The sequence below is a fragment of the Hypoxylon fragiforme genome (assembly GCF_022984875.1).
Source record: "Hypoxylon fragiforme strain CBS 206.31 chromosome Unknown GGS25scaffold_9, whole genome shotgun sequence".
NCBI classification, from domain to species: Eukaryota; Fungi; Ascomycota; class Sordariomycetes; order Xylariales; family Hypoxylaceae; genus Hypoxylon; species Hypoxylon fragiforme.
This window is the reverse complement of record NW_026054764.1, coordinates 510,591-532,308: the sequence shown is the minus strand read 5'-3', so window position 1 is coordinate 532,308 and position 21,718 is coordinate 510,591. Positions and strand designations below refer to the sequence as shown.

Genomic DNA, 21,718 nt, shown 5'->3' with positions numbered 1-21,718 from the left:
TAGACAACTTACTAACTACCTAAGAAACATCAAGGAAACCCTATGTAGGAAGCCTGCATGAAGTACTCGATACCAGCATACACACATACCAGCCAAACGCTTTTCTCGGAGCTTCATAGGGTACATAGACATGTTTTGTTTCGTTTCATCCTGTGTGGAAACGGTAGGTACATCGCCTAGGTAAGATTTGGGGGTCAGATGTGACCACCCGTTTACTGTAGGTACCTATCGCGCTGCGTGCAGGTAAGAAATAGGTAACAGGGAAAAAAGATGAATACACTGAGGCAGAAACGGGTATTGTACCTACCTACCTACCTACCTACCTACCTACCCACTTGCTTGATTATCTACATACTTGACCCAGGCCTGAACGAACGCGTCAGCCCCTTGCATGCCGGGCTGCATTGGCTTTTCATCTGAAGTAGGTACATGGCGTCAGCGTCCCTCCCAGCAGCCAGCCAGCCCACGCACGCACGCACGGAACCGAAGCCACGGGTTACACGATGAGACCCACGAAACCGCCTCACCTGAGGACAAGTGATCAGCCAAAAATCTAACCTGACCTTGGAAGTTCGTGCGTGATATTTTTTTCAGCCTCTTGATAAATGATTTCTAGGCTATCCTACCTAAACAGGATGTAGGTATATTGTATCGTCAAGCTACATAATATACAAGAAACACCCTTAATCTTACATCATACAACCAGAAAGGAGATGTCTACATGTATTTACTCTTCTTGGCTCCTGTACATATGTATCAGCCAGAACTTCCACCCCTTTCCCTCGCCTCAAAAACTTGATCTGACCCCTGAAATACCCCATCCCAATAAACATTTTTCACGTGAGCTGCGGAGGGTGGGCCTCTAGATACTCCTCCAGCGTGGTAAGTCTGCCTCGGGCATTCGCCGTGCTCCAGGCAGCCTTCTCCTCGGACTCGGGACCGAAGCCGCCGAACTCCTCCTGGAAGCCGAACGCCTCGAGGAAGTTGTCCGCCATCACTGCTGGGAGCGTCTTTCTCAGCTCCTCGGGCGACACCTGCTTGTACACCACCGTCTTCCCCGTGGCCTTGGCGATGGCCGAGGCGATCTCCTCCTGGCTGTACATGATGCCCGCGTAGAACGTCTTGCCCGCGTACTTGTCGGGCGCGGCCAGGATGGCGCCGATGAACTTGCCCGTGTCCCCAATGGCGTCGACGAGCGGGATCTTGGTCTTCGGGGAGATGTGGCGCGTGATGGCCCAGGTGCCGTCGGCTGTCTTCTGCGGAGTCATGAAGGGCATGGCCTGGAAGTTTTCCATGAAACCTCCCGGGGCGTAGAAGGCGCTCTTGACGGGGAGACTACGGATATACTTCTCGATCTTGGCCTTGGCGTCAAAGGGGGTCATGCTGGTGAACTTGCCGCCGGATATCTCCGTGACAGATGGCAAAGTGCTGAAAATGATGTACTTGATGCCTTTTTCGACGGCCACGTCGGCAATCGTCTTGCCGCTGTTGTACTCCGCCTCCACGGCACCCGGGCCCCACGATGGTACAGTCATGGCGAAGACGGTGTGAACACCAGTCAAAGCTGTCTCAAGAGAGGCTCGGTCGTGCACGTCACCGTAGACAATTTCGGCTTTCCCCTTTAGTTTCTGGACCTTTTGCGAGTCAACATCGCGGGTTATGGCGCGTATCTTGTATACCTTGGAGAGCTCCGGGTCGTTTAGGACGTAGTTGACAACGGAGCTACCTTGCTGGCCGGTAGCGCCAAAAACGGCGAGGATCTTTGACATTTTGAGGTTAAAAGAATATAGTATAGAGACTTCGAATGTTATTGAATTGTGTTATACCAATGAGGAGATATATAGGCATTTCCGATTTTCTTGGTGGTGTATGTATACATACCTATATACAAACCTGCCTGCCTCCTTATTATGTGCTTAAGAGGTAGGCACTTGGATAGGCAACATGCTTGCTAACGACTCCTGTATACTCAGCTTGATTATGCCTATTTTATTGCGGCTGACAAATTGCGGCTGACAAATGGATACGTCCGCCGACTCGGGCCGGGGAACAGGTCGGCGGGATCAACCAGACTGGGTCGCTCGGACTTAGTGGAGCCCGCCGTATCATGATAATGTCTAGGCATATATACAAGTGGATGCCACACGTAATCTCACACTGGAATATACGGAAGAAATGATAGCATTCTCTTCTGGGCGGGCATTGGATCATATGATAGTACGAGGTAGATGCCTAGGTAGATAAATGAGTCATCAAGATACGATAATGAAAAGGTCAGGAGTAGCAATTAAAAAGAAATATTAAATGAAAACTTTCATATGTGATGCGGCTGGCGTACCTACCTGGGTAGGTATGTAATACATTGTACATATCTGGGAGGTACCTAGTATTATCCTTAATCTATTATGTCAGCTTGAAGTTTGAAGTTCCTTCAGAAAAACTGCATGTAGGGGAAGGAGGTAAGAGCACGTACCAAACAGCACATGTATTGTACCTACCTCGGTATGTATCTAACTTAGGTACGTACTTTGGAAGTTGCGACACGATATCAATATTGAACATGCAACTTCCATGTCCCTGTGATATAAAAAAATGAGACAACTGGGAGGCAGGTACTGTACACTGCAACACATACATGACAGTACCTTTGTAGAAGGTTCAGGTAGTTTCATTACAACATTCAAACTGCCAAAGACACTTCATGCTCTTCCATCACGTCCTCCTCCATATTCCCATCCGTATGTACAATACAAACAGCTCATATGTCATCTTACCAAACCACATGTTCTTAGGTACCTTGGGTAGCATTTGAGTCAATTACTCTCAACATCAAATACCAATACCAGCATTGACATCACCGAATAAATATCCAAAATCCTACATACCTCTCTTACGTACCTCCTTAACCTAGCTACCTACCTACCTAGGTCAACAACTCCCCATCACCAACATGCCAAACCCAACCCCCGCCCCGACCATGAGCGTCACCCAAGACGGCGACGAGCTCGACTGCACCGTGAGCATCAGCCGGGAGCTCGCCGACGACGAGAAGTGCCTGATCCTCTTGTGCGTCGCGTACCCCAACTACGACGTGTACGAGGGCTTCGAGCCGATCAGCAAGTGGGCCCTGGGCCGCCTCGAGGTTAAGTTCCGGAGCCTGCGGATCGACCTCCCCGGCGAATACATGCTCTGCGCCTCCGTCGCCCGCGGCGTGGGGCACCCCCTCCTCGTGTACAGCGACATCGTCACCATCGAGAAGTAAGTGTGTGATTAACTTAGCCCAAACTCTTGCATACATATATATCTTAGGAAAGTCCATCTGTCTCTCTCTCTATACCCCCCTTTTCTCCACTCTCCATCTCTCTAATTACTCTTCTTGCTTAGTGCCTTGACTTCCCAAGTGCCAGTCGAGTGAGTACGAAGACAAGATACGAAAGAAAATGTGGAGTGGGCTCGTCAAGCGAGGACAGACGTTACAATGTTATTTGGAGTTATTTGCATTTCGGCGTTGGAACTTGCGTTGACCTAAGGTCTACACGTCGTATTGAAATGCATATCAGCGGTCAGTAAGTAGTATTAGTAATGCTATTGTTTCGATAATGTGGCTTTTCTTTTTCTTTTTCTTCACCTTCGATATTCTGAGATGGGTAGGGGGTTCGAAAATAGGATCGTAGAATGTATGTGGCGATGACTTCATTCAACCCGGCAATTTTTTTTCCAACACCCGCTACCAAGAAGAAAAGCGAGGCTTAGAAATCTTAGGATCAAAGGTATGTTTTTTTTTCGTCAGGGATGGAATATATCTATATACCTCGGTATGTCCAGGTATATCGTAAACCTACATATCTGCCTATCTAGACTATTCGCAAGTTCGGACTTCACGGGCGAAAGAATATCTATTCCCCTTCGGTAGCCAGTTGAGCGTCATGAGGATTCGTCGTTACCAAACAGGAAACCCATTTATTACCCCATATCCATCCCATCCATCCGTAAACGTGCACCTTATGTATATACCTAGGGTTATGGAGATTACCTAGTAGGTAGGTATGTAGCCTAAACTCGCGCCATCGTTCTCCACCGTATAAACAGGCAAAATAGGTCTCGTATTTTTGCTTCTTGGAACTTATGCGAGGCATGTAGGTATTGTTGGAAGTACCCAAAAAAAGATCGCCAGCGCCATCGTCCGTAAGCGGCAAACTTGCCTGGCCAAGCTACGAGGCATAGGGAAACTCAAAATAGTATTCTGGGAGGCTACTGGGTATAAATGTGGCCTCTCTTGCACGTGCCGCACACTATTATCCCACTATGAGGGGCTTGTTTAATAAGCTTACAGGCGCAGCAAAAAGAATCTTAGTGAGATGTGGTTTAGCTTGGAAGTTATGTAGTAGTTTCTGTTATTCTGTTATGTAATTGTATTGTTATGATGATTCCAAATAGTAGGGAAGTAGGTACTTGTGTGTGTCTCACTCACTTATCGTTGTCTTTTTTAAAATTGTAGGAAATTGAAAGAAAGGAAGGAAGGGAAAGAAATGAAAATCGGGGGGCATGTGTAGAAATTTCAATCTTGGGGAATCGTCAAGATATGACGATGTTTGCGATTCCCGCAGGATCTCTTAGCAAGGTCTCACAACAGGCTTCGGGCTGGATACTATCACGAATATGATAGGCGCGCTATTGGAGAGAATGCTATTTGAGTGTGGGGTATCTACTATAGTAGGTACTCTGTGCGTAGTAGATAGTTGCGTGGGCCGACCCGATGAACGATAGGTGGATCATCTCATGGTGAACATCATAGGCCTTTCCTATCAGGTGTGTACCCAGTAAGTTAAGGTATAATATAGCGTAGTGTATGAACTAAAGGGCATCCACAGCTCACATGGGAACCCACATCTAGAGAATGGGGGCCGGATGGTGCGATAGGCTGGCGGAAATATTGCTTGGCGCTTATGATCGTGAGTACTACATAGTATGTAGGGACCTACGATTGCTGTGTATAATAAGCCTCGCTTTGCTGCAGATTGCATACTGCAGCTAAAAGTCCAGTCGCATTGATTTCCGACCATCCAGATCGCTTCCACCGACGGCGCGGAAAGGGGAAGAATGGGGGATAGCCCCCAAAGAAAGAAAAGAAGGGATAAAAAGTCATCATGGATAAATTCTATCTAGGCAAGAAAGAGAAAGGATTGATCTCAAAATAATAAGTAGCAATACTAGCGGTTTGCTGCATACATGTAGATCGTCCTGGGTGTTGATGAAAGACATATGTAGGAACATGTAGGAACCAAACGAACTTCTCAATTCAAGTTTGACTTTCGAGATCGGATACCGACTTTTCACGCCCACACATACTTCAAAGTGTGGACACACGCATTATACACATTTCAGTTTCTGAATTGCTCTAACCTACATATATGTATGGTATGCTTGTTTGTAATTGGAGAAGGAAGGGAATTCAGTCATAGGCACCGATTGATGATCTCGGCATGGAGATGTTATGGGCGTATGTGTCCTGGTCATAACTGCCTTGTCTCTCTACACGATGCTTACTGTGTATGTAGGGCTGGGGCTGGTTTGAGTCAAGAACAAGAATCACGTGTAGGTGTCGATTGGTTTGAGTTCAAGTTGTTCAACTGGGCATGTACTAGTACATACGAAGTACGACGTACTACGTAAGCACGGCTTTGAACCAGCGGGCTTGGCTTTACCGATCTCTGATAACCGTAACCTTGAAATGTATGTAACTATGTACATATGTAAAACAAAAGTGGAAAGGGTGGAGGAGCGTAGGCCAAGATACTTTCCCCAATAGTCCCCAGTCCTGAATATTCAATTCCCTCCCATCGCTTTCCCTCTTTGGCTTTCCCTCTTTGGCTTTCCCTTCTCTGCCCCCAGCTCAAGTTGTCTTTCCAGCATATCATGTCCCTACAATTCCCCTACAATTCCCCTACAATTCCTCATCTCATATTCCGGCTGCTTTGACTGCTACCCATTCCCGTCCCATCCTACGCTTCAGATGTAAATGCGCGTATCCTTAGGGGTAGCCTTCAATGTTCTTTTAAATCACATCCGTTCGGATACGTTACACTTGGTATTCCCATACAATTCACATCCCCCCTCCCCCCCCCCTTATGCCTACTACATGCCATATAGGTATTAGACAGTTCTCTTTGGTTGGTTGGTCTGACATTACTATCTAGGCTAACAATGGATGTATTGGTCTGACATATGGCATCTCGACTTAGCTGAGCATTGGCGTCGGCGCTGACGGAACACACTTTCTAGAGGATCAGCAGAGCGTTCTTTCGCCTTGATCACTTTTCTAATGTTCAGGTGGCTGGTCCAACACGGATACGGCTAGAATGCCCGACGAGTCATGACTGTATTAGGTCTTGGTCTCAAGTGCTATCAGACTGTCAGATCCATCTGGTACATGCCTATCTAATAGTAGTTAAGACCTACATAGTAGATACCTATGTATGGATCTTTAACCTCGCATTCGTTCTACACTAGGTAATTTATCCAGGCTAGGTACAGTAGTTATGGACGAGTTTATCGTTTCGTTTTTCCATCTATCAGTCCTTGTTTCGTTCCTCCCACTTACATGTAGCCCACCTAGTACTTAGGTTAGTAGCCTAGATACAATAGCACTGTAACCTCGAGCCTGCCCACACCTCTACCTAACTGATGTTGCTTTATCGGCCATGCCAGCCAACCAACCAACCACTTCAATGGTTAACCCCTCAGTACCTTAGCCCGGTCCCGCTGTCTAAAAGACAACATTGGATTATGAAATATCGGTGAACTCGCTGCATCGCTCAATATTGAATATTAATAACTTCTACAAAGGTAGGTAGTATGAGAGGTGGTATCTCGGTAGCCCCATTGAGCATAGCCGCTGCCATGTTGTACGCCAATTCTCCAATATCTCTGATACTCTACTGAAAAGGCTAGTGTCTTGTCAATTATCCAGTATATATAGGTTAGGTGAGTTTATTTCTCTTATCGCTGGAAGCTCTATGTAAATTCCAATGCTCTAACTTATGGGTATAATGCTCTGGGTCGGGCTAGCTTAGGATTACCTTGTGCTGCACCAAGAAAATGCAAAATCCTGATGGTCGGGCAACTTTCAAGCCAAGTACCAAGCAAACATTGGAAGACAACATTGAAAGAAATACCCACCGCATAAGAATAGGAATAAGAATAGGAATTAATAGTATGCGACTATCCTGTCCCTCTCTATGTAAAATACTACTACATACCTAGGTAATATGTACATACCTACCTAGGTAGGTTAGTAATTATCATTGATGCTAGCTGGAGGTGAGTTGAATTCCCCGTATACTGTGTAGAGGTAGCCTTGGCGATACTATGGTGTCATGAGTTTTGATAGATTCCCCCAGGGTTCGGCCTGGCTGTGCGCAATTATACTACATATATCGTACATAGATAGCACTGCTAGGTATGTATGTAATCATTGTAATGGTCGCGAGCCGGATCGGCTCACGAGGTAAGTACCTAGCTAGGTACGTATCGTGACCAATATCCTAGCTGATCCGCAGTCAACAGGGTCTGCGGTACATATTTTTCAAATGACTTGCACGAATAGTAAGTCCCGAGGTGGACCAATGGGCGATAAAAATAACAGAGTCCCTAGTAGGCAGATGGAGTACATGGTGAAGGACCCCCTGCTCCGAGTTAGGTTACCCAGGGCTTGTACTTTTCCTCTGCAGGACCCCCAACTCTTCCCGCTTCGCAGGGGCTCCCTTTGACAGAGCCACGCTCGTGTACTATGTACTAACCTACTTACCTCGAGATACATGGATGTAATACCATGTAGACACTGCCAGACTGCCATGGACTGGGGTAGACCACCACATGCCGTCAACATGCCTACCCGCCGCAAGTACATCAATGTATGTACTACATACATAGTACTACTCCCACTTACATACATATGTAGGTTAGAAGATACGCATGTACAATAGAATGACATGACGGCTCAGTAACAACTACTTTGTGCCATGCAGCTGGCCCTTTTCCTCATGTAGTTGCAGAGCCTTGTGTCACCCACCATCCGCAGATCCCACATCATATATGTCGAGTCCTCTCCCCCAGGCAACTGGTTCCCATTCTGTATGCTCGAGTTTTCCCTTGCGTCGGCCTCCACCATGATGCTATCCAAACCGGGCGTCAGCATTCGAAGGCTTATCTCTCAACGAAGGTCTATAGATCAGAGTGAGGATGGGGTTCCCGTTAGTACCGATAGACCGGATCACAAAGCAGGAAAAAAAGACACTGGGACTTATAGGAAACGGCCGTATGGTTATAAAAAACGACCACCGCCACCTATTATAGTCAGTAGAGAACAAAGCATCCATGACATACTCAACTCAATACCGCCACTCCCGCCATACGAAATACCACGTTCCTCCGAGGCACGCTTCACAGAACCACGTTCTTCAGAGAGTTCGTTGAATAGTTACGAGCATTACCAAGAGGGCCCTCGATCAATCGACTCAAAGAGGTCTAGGTCACCTCTTTGTTCGACCTCCTCGTCAAAGGACGCTCAAAGCCAGGAATCGCTCCAGCTTCCCGGCACCGCTAGTTACAAGGGCGATGGATCTCCTCCTAGATCTGTACCAAAGCACCATGCAAGGTCATCGGAGTCATTGAGCCTCCGAGCGGACTCTCCAAGCTCACTCCTTAACTCACCAGAAGCTTTATCTTCCCAGCAAGAAAAAAACAAAGCGACTCGGTCAAAGCCGCACTCGCGACGGCAGGAATCGTTGGCCAGCTTTTCGAGTGACATCCAACAGCTAATACATGAGGCGGACGAGGCCTTCAAGGCCGTTGGTAGCGCCCTCGCCGAAGTCCAACTAACAACTAAAAGCGCGTCCAAAGAGCTAACAAAAGCTTCCACTCCTGATTCATCACCAATCTTGAAGCCAACACCTGTGGTTTCTCCTGATCAAATGCAGAACTCACCCCGTGCCCCAGCGGTATCTCCAATACTCGCACCTAACCGAAACATCGCTGTGTCTAATGGAGTCAAGAGGAATAAGTCCAAGAAGTCCAAGAAGGCCATGGCAATGAAATCGTACCGAAAAGCCAATGCGGCCAAGCCGGCAAAGAATGGTCCAAGGTGGACCCTTTCCGATAACGTAACAGAGCTATTCAGCGGGAAACTCTTTCATAGAATTGAGGTAGATGAGATGCTCACACCGGGTCAGCTGGAAGCGTATAAACTGCGCCGGCTGTCCATAATGCAGTCGAAACAGACGAAGAAGTCGACTGAGACCATCGACGCCGAGGCGAGCGATACGCCGATTGAGCCATTTCACCTCGAAGATCTCTCTTCCCGAATCGGATCAGCCGGCATTATCAATGACAACGGACCGATTGAGGGAAAGCATGCCTCGCCAAGTCTTGACCCTGTCGTACGACGGGATTTCTCGGTAGATTCGCAAAACGAGGATCATCGTCCCAATGAATCCCACTCGGCATCATCGCAGACAGATATCGGAGAAGAACAAGCAGAATACAAGAATGCCACATACCCCACACCACCAATGAGGCATCCCGCACGATTTGGTGGGCGAAACCAAAAGACCTCATTACCGAGCATTCCGGAAACGAGCACCATCACATCACCAATAGAGGAGCCCATCCATGGACAGAGCTTTATCGGCTCACAGGATATGGTAGTGGATTCCAATTTTGTTTTTCTTCAATCAGCACCGTGCTCCGTGACGTGCCCTTCATTCCGGCAAGGTCCGATCCGACTAGCCAAGTTGGATCTCATGCCGGATATGAAGGTCGGAGCCGACGAAGGCCTGGACTGGACGGCATTCCAGATGGCCATCGCCGGGGGTGCCGGAGACTGGTTTTCCGAAAGCGACGATACCATTCGCCGCAGAGAGGCGGAAGAGGTCGAGGACCTCGTCGACTGGTTTGGTTCCTTGAATTTCGACAGCATCGGAGGACTTGTCGCGCGGGAGATCGAGGCGCCTAGCCCCACGAGCATGACGTCGGACGAGGACTACTCGGACGTGTCGTACACCGAAATCGAGAAGGACAACCCGTACAGCTCTCACCACCAATGGCAGCCGCTTCGGCACAGAGGCCATCGGTTGGAGCTCGACATGCAGGGACTCCAGCTCGACACGTTGAAAAATCAATTCCGCGAGAGCTACGCCAGTCTTCCGCAGAGCCCGATGCTAGATCTTCGGGTGATCCACAGCGAAGACGGCGATGATGTGGATGTGGTCCCGATGGGATACAACCTCGGACACGACTTGGGAGATTTCCTAAAATGGGAGGCAGAGCACGCTTATGCCGGCGACTTTTACTCGAGCTAAGGAGCCAAGGCATTTTCAACGTTGTTTTTTTTTGGTTTCATTTATATAGATATCCTTATATAAACATCCTTACCTAGGTGCTGGACTCGGTTTCTTTGATTTTGCCAGGCACAAAAGGCGCATATACACACTATACCATTGCTTATGGGAAAGATAACTGGGAGAGTGGGAGAGGGATAGGTTAATGGGCTAATACTAGCACGGCGCTGGGATGGGTTACCTATAAACTTGGAAAGCATTCATTGTATTGAAGTTCAAGATGAAGATTTTGATGTTTTTGATGTTTTTGATGTTTTCGTTCTTGTGTTATGTCTTATGTCTTATGTGTGTGTTTGGGCAAAAAAGAGGTGCAAGCAAAACTGTGCAAAACTCCACTAAACATTTTACAACTCTCTAAATATTACAGTTGGGAAACTACAATGGCAATGGTAATTGGGAATCATGTTGAGGAGTTGAGAGTTGTGTTACGTTACGAGTTCTTATTTTATGGTCTCGACTTCCTACTTACACGGTTACACCTACATACCATACTAGGTCAGGGTGCCTAGGTCAGGGTGCCTACCTTGTAGGTAGTGTACGTCTTAGATGGGGGAACTTACGCGGTCAATGTTGAGGGTAGTTGCAACCATCTATTATAAAGATATCTGGGATTTTATTAAATATCCAAGCTTTTCCAAGCTTTCTCCTCCACAACATTGAATCTACTCCATACCATACAATACAACATTGGAATACATCCCAGTACATTGATCTCAATGTGACAGCGGCTTAAGAGAAAGAAACACTTGTGCTCCTCAGTGTTGCGTATGTTTGTCCTCCCAACCACAACCACACTCGAACCCTGCGTCGTCAGCAACCACGGCATCATCTGCTTGTCAGGGGTCGTTCATCCCTAGTCATAACCTTACCACCAACGTCCAAAAATTAGACGAGGCTTTCCAAGTTGGATGGATCCTTGATAGTCACCCACCTTCACCTTGGGCACTCCAAACTTAAAGGATGTTAGTTACTTGGCTTCTTTTCTTCTAAGGACGGGAAACCTAATTGCGACCAGTCATAGCAATTCTCAGAGACCGGGCATACCAGGTAGGTTAGTTGTTGAAGCGAGCACAGTTTGGCGACTACGTCACGACACAAAGTCAGCTAAGGGCCAATGCTCTATATTTCACTCAAAGACGTCCTAACGGGTATGACCCGCGCGTTGGCGTCGTTTTTATCGCTGGAAGCTCCCGTGGCCATGCAATACGATAATTCTACTTTGACCCTCACCTCCATCGGCACTCCTGACCCTTTCGTCACCTTGTTTAGAGGCCGTTACTACCTTGTGAGTTACATTCTAGCGACCGGTACTCATAAACGAGGTGTGGCAAATGCTGTTGGTAAACTAACGTGATGTACCAGACCTTCACTGCCGGAAATAGGGTCGAGATATGGTCCTCCCGGAACTTGGCAGACATCGAGAATTCCGCTTCTAGGCATGTAATATGGTATGCTTCACCCTGCAAGGCACACACACACACCTTACGGAACATTAACCGACATTTTAGGACTCCCCCTCAAGGCACCGACCACTCGGCTGATCTCTGGGCTCCCGAGCTGCACTCCTTACAGGGGCGATGGTACGTATACTACGCTGCAGCTAACCCAGCACATGGTAACCAGAGCCACCGGATGTACGTACTTGGAGGTCCTCCATCATCCGAAGATCCGTGTCACGGAAAGTGGGAGTTCCTAGGCCGAATCAACGGGATGCCAGACCACTGGGCCATCGATGGCACAGTATTCGCGCTCAATGGCGACCTGTATTTTGCGTACTCAGGATGGCCCCTTGAGGGTGCCCTGAACAACGAAATCTCAGACCTAGTACAACAGCTCTTCCTCCTTAAGCTCGCAGACCCCACAAATGCGGCTAGTCCTGCCGTTACTATCTCCACACCCCAACACCCCTGGGAAATCACTCGGGAGGGTAACGGCACCGACCACGGCATCAACGAGGGCCCGCAGTTCTTGAGTTCGCCGGACGGCTCATGGAAGGGCCTGGTATACAGCGCCGCTGGTAGCTGGACCCATGAATACAAGATGGGTTTCCTGCGGTACGCCGGGGGCGATCCACTTAATGCAGAAGCATGGCACAAGAGCGAGGAGCCGCTCATACAGACGCGGAAGCACGGCACGGGCCCCTTCGGTCCTGGCCATGGCTCATTTTTGAATCTCGGAGGCGAAGTCGTAGCGATCTACCATGCAACCGATAACTTAACGGACGGGTGGGAGAACCGCCGTGCCAGGGCACAGCGAGTCGCGTTCACTGAAGAGGGACCATACATGGGGCTTTCATATGGGTTGGATATTGGGAGGTCGGAGGGAGGGCTGGTAAAAAAGATTAAGCAGAGGTTGGGTAGGGGGAAACCGGATCTGTCTGGGGAGAAGAGTTTGAGGAACTTATTGAGCACAGGTGCGTATATTTGAGGGCACATACGGAATATAGGGGGGTATGTTGTATGGATGGATATGATATGATTAGGAGCGGGAAAATGAGAGATAGATACTTGAGTTATGAGATACGTACTGCGTTGTTTACCTAGGTAGTCTATTATTGATATATTATTGATCTCGAGATACCTCCTTGACTTGATAGTGTTTGAAGAAGGTTGTGACTATCGGCTTCCTACTACGTGGATGGATGGATTGATACCTAGGTATAATGGCGACGAGATGTACCTATCCAGTACGGTAGTAACTGGGTTTAAACAAAGAAGATTGGCTAAATCTAAGAGGTCACTTGGGCACCGTTCAAAGAAAACAACATCCCCGGGCACGCCGATTTCAAACCATGGAACTCGGTCCGGCTCCGCGATGGGTAGGTATATATGTATGTACCTGATAGGTTTACCTACCTATCTTCCCTTGGAAACTACAAGATAAAAAGAGTTGGGAATTGCAAAAAAAAAAATTTAATTCATAAACCCGACCGACGTATCGTGAAAGCTCTCATCTCGTATATCGTCTCCAAGGACCAAAAACAACGAGGCAGAGACTAATAATAAAGTAAAAGTACCTAAAAAAAAATACTTTTTTTTCTTTTGGGGTGCCTATAAGTACAGGAAAACCATTTTTCCTCTTTCCTTGAGTCATCTGGATGGAAAAAATAGGTACGGAGAGCATCATCTTTGGTGGAAAAAGGGGGGGGGGGGTTGGGTGGGTTGTTACACATCCATCCATCCATCCTCCTTTCGCTACCCGGCTCTACCTACTACATGTGCGTTGCTCATCTGTCCCGTCGTCCATCTTCTCGTCTTCTTTCATCCAAGCAAGGTATGTGTTCCACTACCAAACTCAAAGCCAAAGCCTCGCCCTTTTGGAGAGCATATTAAAGCTTGTTCGTAGCCCACCCGTGGCGTCTCTCATATTAGACATTAATAACGAGTAAGTATTACCCACACCGTCGAGGGCTATTAAGCCACCTAGACAACCATCTCCGGTGCTCGGCCTCGGTGCTCACCATTCATTCCACTTTCAGAATCCAGTACGGAATGAGCCTGATCGTCATCTTCTGGCTGCTCTTCATCCTCGTATTCGTGACCTCTGTGCTCGCCGGCCGCAACCCAGGATTCGCGGTCATTAAGCGGCGCGTCCTGGCCGGATAGGTCCAGACCCTCGGATCGGGCCTTGATGTTGTTGCGGCGTCTTGTGGAGAGGGTCCGGGCTCGAGTGGATAACTTGGGGTTCACGGCTGCACTCGATGTCACCCAGTTAGTCAGCGCATCTTCACAGTCCTGAATGATGGCCTTGCTGGCTTCGTAACCATCATAAGCGGCGCGGGTTTCGCCAGGCGTTACGGGTGTGTCGTCAACCAGCTCAAGCAAATGCTTTCCGTAGCCGGCAATAATGGCGACCTTTTCGCAATGCTCTTGCATAGCATCGAACTGGTAAGTGTAGGCAGCCTTTAGCTTCTCGCGGGTGATGTTGGATAATTGAGCCTCGGCAACAAGTGATTCAGCTTCGGCGCGGACGAGTTCTTGCTCAAGGACAACAATCTTGGGCGAGTTGGGTTCCTTGTACTTGAGCTGGGCAATCTGGTCGGCGATCTTCTGTTTGCCTATTATGACGTTAGTGGCTGAAATTGGGATGAAAGCTTCCCACAGGATACTCACGGTCCCGACTTGGCTGTACGGATGCCTCAATGTTTCTAATACTCTTCATGGTAACACGGTATTGATCGTAACGATCGACGTACTGATCTTCGAGTTCGCCGATCTCGTAGAGTAACACCCCAAGTTTGTCGGTCACATCGGAAACGTCTTCATCGCCAGCTTCACCCCAAAGGGAGAGTTGTTGCTAAACAGGTAAACGCATTAGCAAGACGTACTTTAGTTGTGGGTAGCGAAGCGCAACATACGGCGACCTCCATACGCTCCTTCGCGACAAGCTCCAGACTTCGCATCACATTCTTCTCCATCTTGACGAGCTGGGTAAGTTTCTTAGCGAGATCGGGCCCGAAGGCGCCGGCGGCATTTCGACGAAGCGCATGTCCTTGGGGTTATTGTTAGCCGGCGAATGTCCTGTAAATGAGCCCTATGGACCAATTGCCAAAGGAATCAAATGTCGTGGAGGAAGGTGGTAAGCAACTTACCAAATCCGCCTCTTCCAAACAGCCTGCCGGATTTGGTAGATGACGGCGGTGGGGGAGGATTCTGTCCACGAGAAGGTCAATTATGCAAACCAAAGGAGAAGGCGCATTGAATAGAGTAAGGTAGCTCACTTGGATCTGGGAGGCAGTTGGCGCCCGAGTCTGGCGCATAGAATACGTTCGGTGCATTGTGGACGAGTGAGTGGTTGCGTGACTAGGTGGGTGGTGTGGTGAGAGTAAGGGTGATGGTGATGGTGGTAAGATGTAACAACAACAAAGTTGTAGATGAAGCTTTTGGTTTTGGTACCAAGAAAACAAATATAAGAAGACAACGGTTTCAGAGGTTGAACTGATTCAACTGACTCTGTCAATAAGCAAGGAGAATATTATAATTAGGCAGATACGGAGCTTGATTAGGGAAATGCGACACCTTTAGTTATTCAATATTCGATATTCAAGGACGCAAGTGTTGCGGAAAAGGTGGAGGAGGGGGGAAATATTTAGTGCTGTGATCTTCGTTTTAAGAAAGGTGGACGGATTTGGAAGATGACATACGTAAGGTAAGGTGATAAGGTAAGGTCAGGTAAGGTACAATGTATGTGTGGTATGTATTATGGATATGTGATGGATGCGAATGGGCTGAGTGCATGTGGGAGGGACATCAGAAGAGGTTCAAACAGCGGCTTAGCGGGTTGGGCTCAAGACAAGTTCGAAAAGTGGGAACGCTCAATGCAACATAAAGAGAAAAGAGAGACTCTGAGAGACACCATGGTCCCTTATTCTTCTACGTCATCGCTTCTATCATCGCTACCAAATATTGTCCTTTGTACGGCATAGTATTCTTTCAGCCCCACAAAAGGCAGGGCTAACCCTAAAATGGCAGTTGGCCTAACAGAGCTAACAGGGCTAGTGCCTCACTAGCGTCGATCTTGTTCTTGTTCTTCTCCAAATGTTCTTGAATGAGCCGATGAGGTCGTTGAACATGCATTACGGATTGCATGCGTACTAGATATCAATTAGCTCTCAACTAGGTAATTAGCTTCTCTTCAAGTCTGCTGATGTTTGACTCAAGAAGAAACGTTTAAATGGTCATCCATCTCCAGGGCCCAGGCAAGTATGAATGTACTAACCTAGGTACCTACATATATATATGTACATAGTTATGTAACTTGAAGTACTGATGTATTGTGTACCTCAGCAGGCTCAGCTTTAATGCACCTTCCTTGATGTTAATAACAACATTGAACATTGAAGCAGTTCGAATTAACTCACTAGCCACAGTCAATAATTACCAGCCACAGAGTACACTGACCTGACATCAAGTACGTACATAGAATCAATTAGATAATGAATAGACATTATGTAGCTTCAACCTTCAAGGTTCATGTTCTCAACTTCATCTCGCGTCGCTTCATCTCATTGACGCGTCACCCAGTTCTAAATTTCACATTAATTGTATACCCATTTTGTGGTTTTTTCATTGGCATTCATAGTTGCATGTCGTTCATTGGTTTGTACTTGCCTTAGTCATCCACATAATTATATCCCTGGCAGTGATGCTAATGTTTATATCATAGTCATTGAGCATTTGGATTTTGGTCTTAATGGACTATTATTCTACATCTGAATGCTTCGTTGAAATTTAATATCAAGATTCAACACAAAAACAAAGGCGGATAAAGTGTATCCAATTAGTGGATACTATATAAGTTTTCTTAACATCTGGGCAAGGAAGATAACGCACTACCTACCTTCTCATTTTACTGGTCACTAAAAGGAGGCTTCCCCTAATCCGAAGCAGCCTCCTACAATGTCGAGAGATCACATCGATTTGACCACCGTGTCAGACTCTGACAACGCTGATGCTGATCTCACGCTTCGTACTCCACGGAGAGGTAGACAGTCGCAATCTCAGTCACAGTCACAATCACAGCCAGGATCGCGTACACGCAAGCTGGCGAGTCCGTCACTGCCAGATCGACAATCAGCAACCTCATTACCGTTACGTGAAGGTTCTACATCTATCCATGCCACAACACCCTCCCAGTCCGCAAAGAAGTCCGCATCGAAGTCTGCCAGCTTAGATGGCAAGATGGCTTCACTACCACCAAAGCCCGCCGGTAGTATCAATAATGAACAAGACGCTACGCCTTCGTCAACTCATCATCATTCACCCTCAGTTCACCGTACACCTAAAACTCAAACCCCAAGGAAAGTTGATTGGACCACCGATAAGCTGGAGCAGGCTTTGCGAGAATTGTCGGATGAGATAGGCACAGAAGGGGCCAAACTTACTGCACGTCTGATTCACATGGCCTGGAAAAAGGAAGCACCTAAACAGCAATTCCCTAGCAAGAAGGATTGGTTCGCTGATATGAAGCGCATCCCGGTGGAAACAGCCACAAAATCATCGGATACGATGAGAATCAGGACAAAGGTTGGTTTCGATAAGCCAATGCAGGCCAGGCAACTCCTCGGTCTTGGGTCTATATTTATATTGACATATGAGGGATCAGCTAACGAACTCCTAGCAAGTCGGACAAGGTAGATCTGGAAAGCAAGAGAAGCGTGCACATCATCAAGTCATATGCATTAAGACTAATGCCGCCACCGTCCCTCCTTATGGCTTCCATCACGTTGAGATTAGGAAAAACATACTATCTCCAAATACTATGCTTACTTATGTCCCTCACCTACGTGATTTAGCAGACAACGAAGAAGGCGTATACCGTCGATGGCTCGAGAACTTGGAAAATATGGACAAGACTTCTGGGTTCGCCACACTCAGTAGACACCAAAAAGTGACCAAGACAATTCAGAAGGAACGCGCCACAACCCTATTATTGTATCTTGAATCCTGGCTCGATAGGCTTAAGATTGAAAACTGCACAAAGACAACTCTCATCCGTTATATGGCAAGTCAAGGAGATAACGTAACTCCTCAGCAAAAGTCAAGTATTTTGCACTCATATAGCGAAGACTTTGGCTCGCCATGCTCGGCCAAGGCTGTTCGAATTTTCACGGAAGCATTTGATCGAGTTTTTAACTCGCCAGCTCTACGTGAGCGCGCTGTACCTCTGCGCGATGTTCTGTTGCTGGACAAGTCCGTTGATACTATCGTTGATTCTAAAAAATGGATGAAGGAAACCCCTGGCGGGTCTAAAGTCTCCGAGGAACACCCAACCGTCGAATCATTTCTGGAAACATACGCATTACTTGGCTGTCTAATTTGCACCAGTCATTCTTGCGAACATGGCGAATATGGTGTTGATAATGAGCGGAAACGATTCTCAGTTGAAGTGATTGGTGGCCTACAACCTCTGATTCGCCAACAGCTTACGCAGAGATTAAAAGAGAGAGGCGAGGAGAGCCCCACGCATACGCATGGCAAACCGAGCCCTTGCAGCGAAGATTGCTACTTGAATAGACGACCGGGAACACGGGCCCGAGGATGGAGTGAAAGTGAGTCCATGCTCCTCAGAGCATTCTTCTCGACACTGAGCAACACTAGCATACCAGTACAATGCGCTACTGCTGTGGCCACAGGGAGACCATGTTGGGATGTCAACCGCCAGCTTGATAAGCTTGGCCTGTCTCTTCCGAGCGCATCTCCAACGCCCCCAGTTCAGGTCAAGCCGCTACCTTGGTACGATAGGAAAAAGAAAATGTTGATAGGAGATTGGCATGAGCAAACCAACACCCATGAACATCAGAGAAAGGATTTCTTCGATCCGTGCAACCATGATGGACCGTGCACATCCAAGAACTGTGGGTGTGTGCAGAATCATATCATGTGTGAACGTTTCTGCCGCTGTACAGCGGCCATTTGCGCCAATAAGTTCACAGGTTGTGCGTGTCATTCTCAAGGAAAGACATGCCATTCGAAGCAAAAAGATCGGCCCTGTATTTGTGTCCAGCTGAACCGTGAATGTGATCCTGCCTTGTGTGGGAGTTGTGGTGCGTCCGAAAGAGCGAACCCGGTGAACGCGGACAACGATGCACTATATGCTACTGGATGCCAAAACTGCACATTACAAAGAGGTAAGTCCAAGTCGCTCATGCTTGGAAAATCCAAGATTGCCGGTTATGGGCTCTTTGCGACGGAGGACATTGCCCAGGACGAGTTCGTGATCGAATATGTTGGTGAACTTATCAGCCAAGATGAAGGAGTGCGCCGCGAGGCACGCCGTGGAGATGTATTTGACGAATCATCTAATTCATCATATCTTTTTACTCTTTTGGAGCAGGAGGGCATCTGGGTTGATGCTGCTATTTACGGTAACCTCAGTCGCTACATCAATCACCAGGAGACTAACTGCAATGTCACCCCCCGTATCTTATATGTGAATGGCGAATACCGCATTAAGTTTACTTCTTTGCGGGAAATCAAGGCAGGAGAGGAGTTATTCTTTCATTACGGTGAAAACTTCCCCAACCTGACCAAGAAATTGTTGCAAGAAGAAAAGGCGGAGAAGAAACGACGGAAGGCCAAGGAGCAGGCTCGGAAAAAGGAACAAGATGGTGGCGAGAAACAGAGGAAGAAGCCTGGTCGCAAGCCAGGTAGAAAGCCAGGACGTAAACCAGGCCCGAAACCGAAGAAGAAGACGTTCGCCAAAGTAGATTCAGACCCGGAAGATGACGATGCTCTCGAACCTTCGGAGGAGCCATTCCCCGATATTGATATTACAAAGTCGCGAAAGCGCAAGCGTGGTCTTCTCGAAGATGATTCGGACGAGGGTGAGTACCACCCAACGACCGATTCTCAGGATGATGTGATGGTTGATATTGGTGAAGGATCGCCCTCTCAGAAGGCATCCCGTTTTAGGAAACGACTAGGAGCACCGAAGGCAAGGAAAGGCTTCCCTACAAAGCGCCAAAAGGTAGACGAGGACCTCGATGAGAATGATGACGACGACGATGATGATGATGATGATGAGCCTGGGATTACGCCATCGAAGCGCCAACGCAAAAAGACGCGCAAACTTCTGGACGATGCCACCCTCCCTGAGATAGACGAAGCCTTGGTAGTCGAAACCAAACCTGTGGTTGTACCTAAGCGACGGGGCAGGAAGCCGAAACATCTGAAGGAAAAGGAAGCTGCTGAGGCCGCCGCCGCAGCTGCCGCGAAGGAAGCTAAGGGGCGCGAAGGAGATACGGTAGTTATTAGTGGCCAACGCGAATCCGCTCCCAGCCCACGCAGCGCTCCAGGCAACGGTTCGGGGAGTGCTCCAGGCAGCAGCAGCCGATTGAAGCGCACGGAAGCCAGGCTCGAACACGACTCTGACTCGGTAGCCAACGAGGACACGCCGTCACGTATTCGTACCCGAGGGCAGTTAAAAGAGGCGATAGAATCCAGTCCGCTATCGACTCCAGATTCTAATATCGATTACCCCGAGCTCGAACTATCTGGCTCAGATATTCGACCGATATCTAAAAGAGGCCGCCCTAGGAAAGCGGCACATGGTGATGACGAGTATAATGGAAGTAGCTGGCAGGATAGTGATGGTGTCCGACACCATGGTGGCGGCATCGAAACCGACGATAGTGACGACGATTTCCCGATTGATCGCTCCAGGACGAGGCGCAAACCGGCCAGGTATGAAGACTAGACCCCGTGAATAGGGGCTGCTTTTTTGTTATTACTGAGTTGATTTGCGATGTTTTTTTTCAGAGGCAATTCGCCGCCAGGAGGACGTGAAGGCTCAAGTCTCAACCATGATGTCCCGGTCGGCCCAAACATCATCGATCATCGCCCGACTCAGCACAAATCAAGCTCGCTCGCTCGCCCCCCTAGCCTTGAGAAAAGTGTATAGTAAATAGGTATAGCTATGGGAAGAGAGATATTGGTACCCTGATAAATTAATGTGGCTACGAGGTTCTCCGCGAGGCTACCTAGATATGGAATCTACAACTCTGCCTACCTACCTAGGCTCGGATAATAGCTAATATATCGAGCTTTAGTTGATCTGGTGCCTTTTCTTTTCGTGTTTATTCTGAATTGCTGATGTAGGCTGGATAGATGTCTAAGCCCCTACCTAAATTACCCAAGATTTTCGATAATACATACTATATGTACAGGGTAGATAACTATTATTAAGGAGGCTCCCTTTTAGGCATTGGAGTTTAGGTGCTGTTATTATGATTCATGGCTCTTCACATACCTAGAACATACCTAGAGATATAGATGGTCTAAGGAGTAGGTACCTATGTATGTATGGCAGCAGCGGATATATGTACCTAATAGAGGCATCGAGGAGAGGTATCCATGTATACAAAGTATAGGTACATGTACCTACCTAACTTCTTACCTAAACTTAAAAAGCTCTTAAGAGATCATGCTGTTCAGGTACCTATATAAGTAGGACTCTACGAAGGAAAGACAACCAACATTCTTAAAGACTCAAGCCGATTAGAACAATAGCAGATAACCTATGTGTATGTACCTAGGTAAGTAGGTAAGTATCTAAGATACATACCCACCCACCAACCTACCTAGGTTACATACGTCGTAGTATATATATATCTATACAAAACTACAAAAAGCCTCTTTCGGAGCCCAATATTTTTGAACCGGCAAACGAAGAAAACGAACCCTAAAATATTAGATAAATACCTAACCTAGGTACTAAGAAACGATCAATCGTACATACATACGTGAACGACGTTCTATCAAGAAAAGAATCCGAAAAAGAAAAAAAAAAGTTCCAAACAAAATTATAATAACAAAAGCCAA

General features: G+C 47.5%; 5 protein-coding genes across 5 annotated transcripts; 3 read left to right on the top strand and 2 right to left on the bottom strand.

Annotated features, from left to right (window-relative positions):
* Positions 1–220: 220 nt before the first annotated feature.
* On the bottom strand, positions 221–2,430 carry GGS25DRAFT_506113 (uncharacterized protein). Its single transcript, XM_049262283.1, has one exon. The coding sequence runs from the start codon at positions 1,767–1,769 to the stop codon at positions 837–839; it is 933 nt and encodes a 310-aa protein (XP_049112806.1). The 5' UTR covers positions 1,770–2,430; the 3' UTR covers positions 221–836.
* Positions 2,431–7,734: 5,304 nt separating this feature from the next.
* On the top strand, positions 7,735–11,052 carry GGS25DRAFT_506108 (uncharacterized protein). The gene has a single exon (XM_049262282.1). The coding sequence runs from the start codon at positions 8,136–8,138 to the stop codon at positions 10,356–10,358; it is 2,223 nt and encodes a 740-aa protein (XP_049112805.1). The 5' UTR covers positions 7,735–8,135; the 3' UTR covers positions 10,359–11,052.
* GGS25DRAFT_506106 (glycoside hydrolase family 43 protein) lies at positions 11,053–13,089 on the top strand. The gene is made up of 3 exons (XM_049262281.1): positions 11,053–11,682; positions 11,760–11,845; positions 11,906–13,089. The coding sequence occupies exons 1-3, from the start codon at positions 11,512–11,514 to the stop codon at positions 12,822–12,824; spliced, it is 1,176 nt and encodes a 391-aa protein (XP_049112804.1). The 5' UTR covers positions 11,053–11,511; the 3' UTR covers positions 12,825–13,089.
* A 120-nt stretch (positions 13,090–13,209) lies between these two features.
* On the bottom strand, positions 13,210–15,753 carry GGS25DRAFT_506104 (Eisosome component PIL1-domain-containing protein). Its single transcript, XM_049262280.1, has 5 exons — positions 15,118–15,753; positions 14,989–15,049; positions 14,755–14,888; positions 14,510–14,693; positions 13,210–14,454 (listed from the first exon to the last, which is right to left on the bottom strand). Exons 1-5 carry the CDS (start codon positions 15,172–15,174, stop codon positions 13,820–13,822), a joined length of 1,071 nt encoding a protein of 356 aa, XP_049112803.1. The 5' UTR covers positions 15,175–15,753; the 3' UTR covers positions 13,210–13,819.
* Positions 15,754–16,353: 600 nt separating this feature from the next.
* GGS25DRAFT_506102 (uncharacterized protein) lies at positions 16,354–21,291 on the top strand. Its single transcript, XM_049262279.1, has 3 exons — positions 16,354–16,495; positions 16,563–17,422; positions 17,517–21,291. The coding sequence occupies exons 2-3, from the start codon at positions 16,796–16,798 to the stop codon at positions 20,592–20,594; spliced, it is 3,705 nt and encodes a 1,234-aa protein (XP_049112802.1). The 5' UTR covers positions 16,354–16,495; positions 16,563–16,795; the 3' UTR covers positions 20,595–21,291.
* The last annotated feature ends 427 nt before the right edge of the window (positions 21,292–21,718 follow it).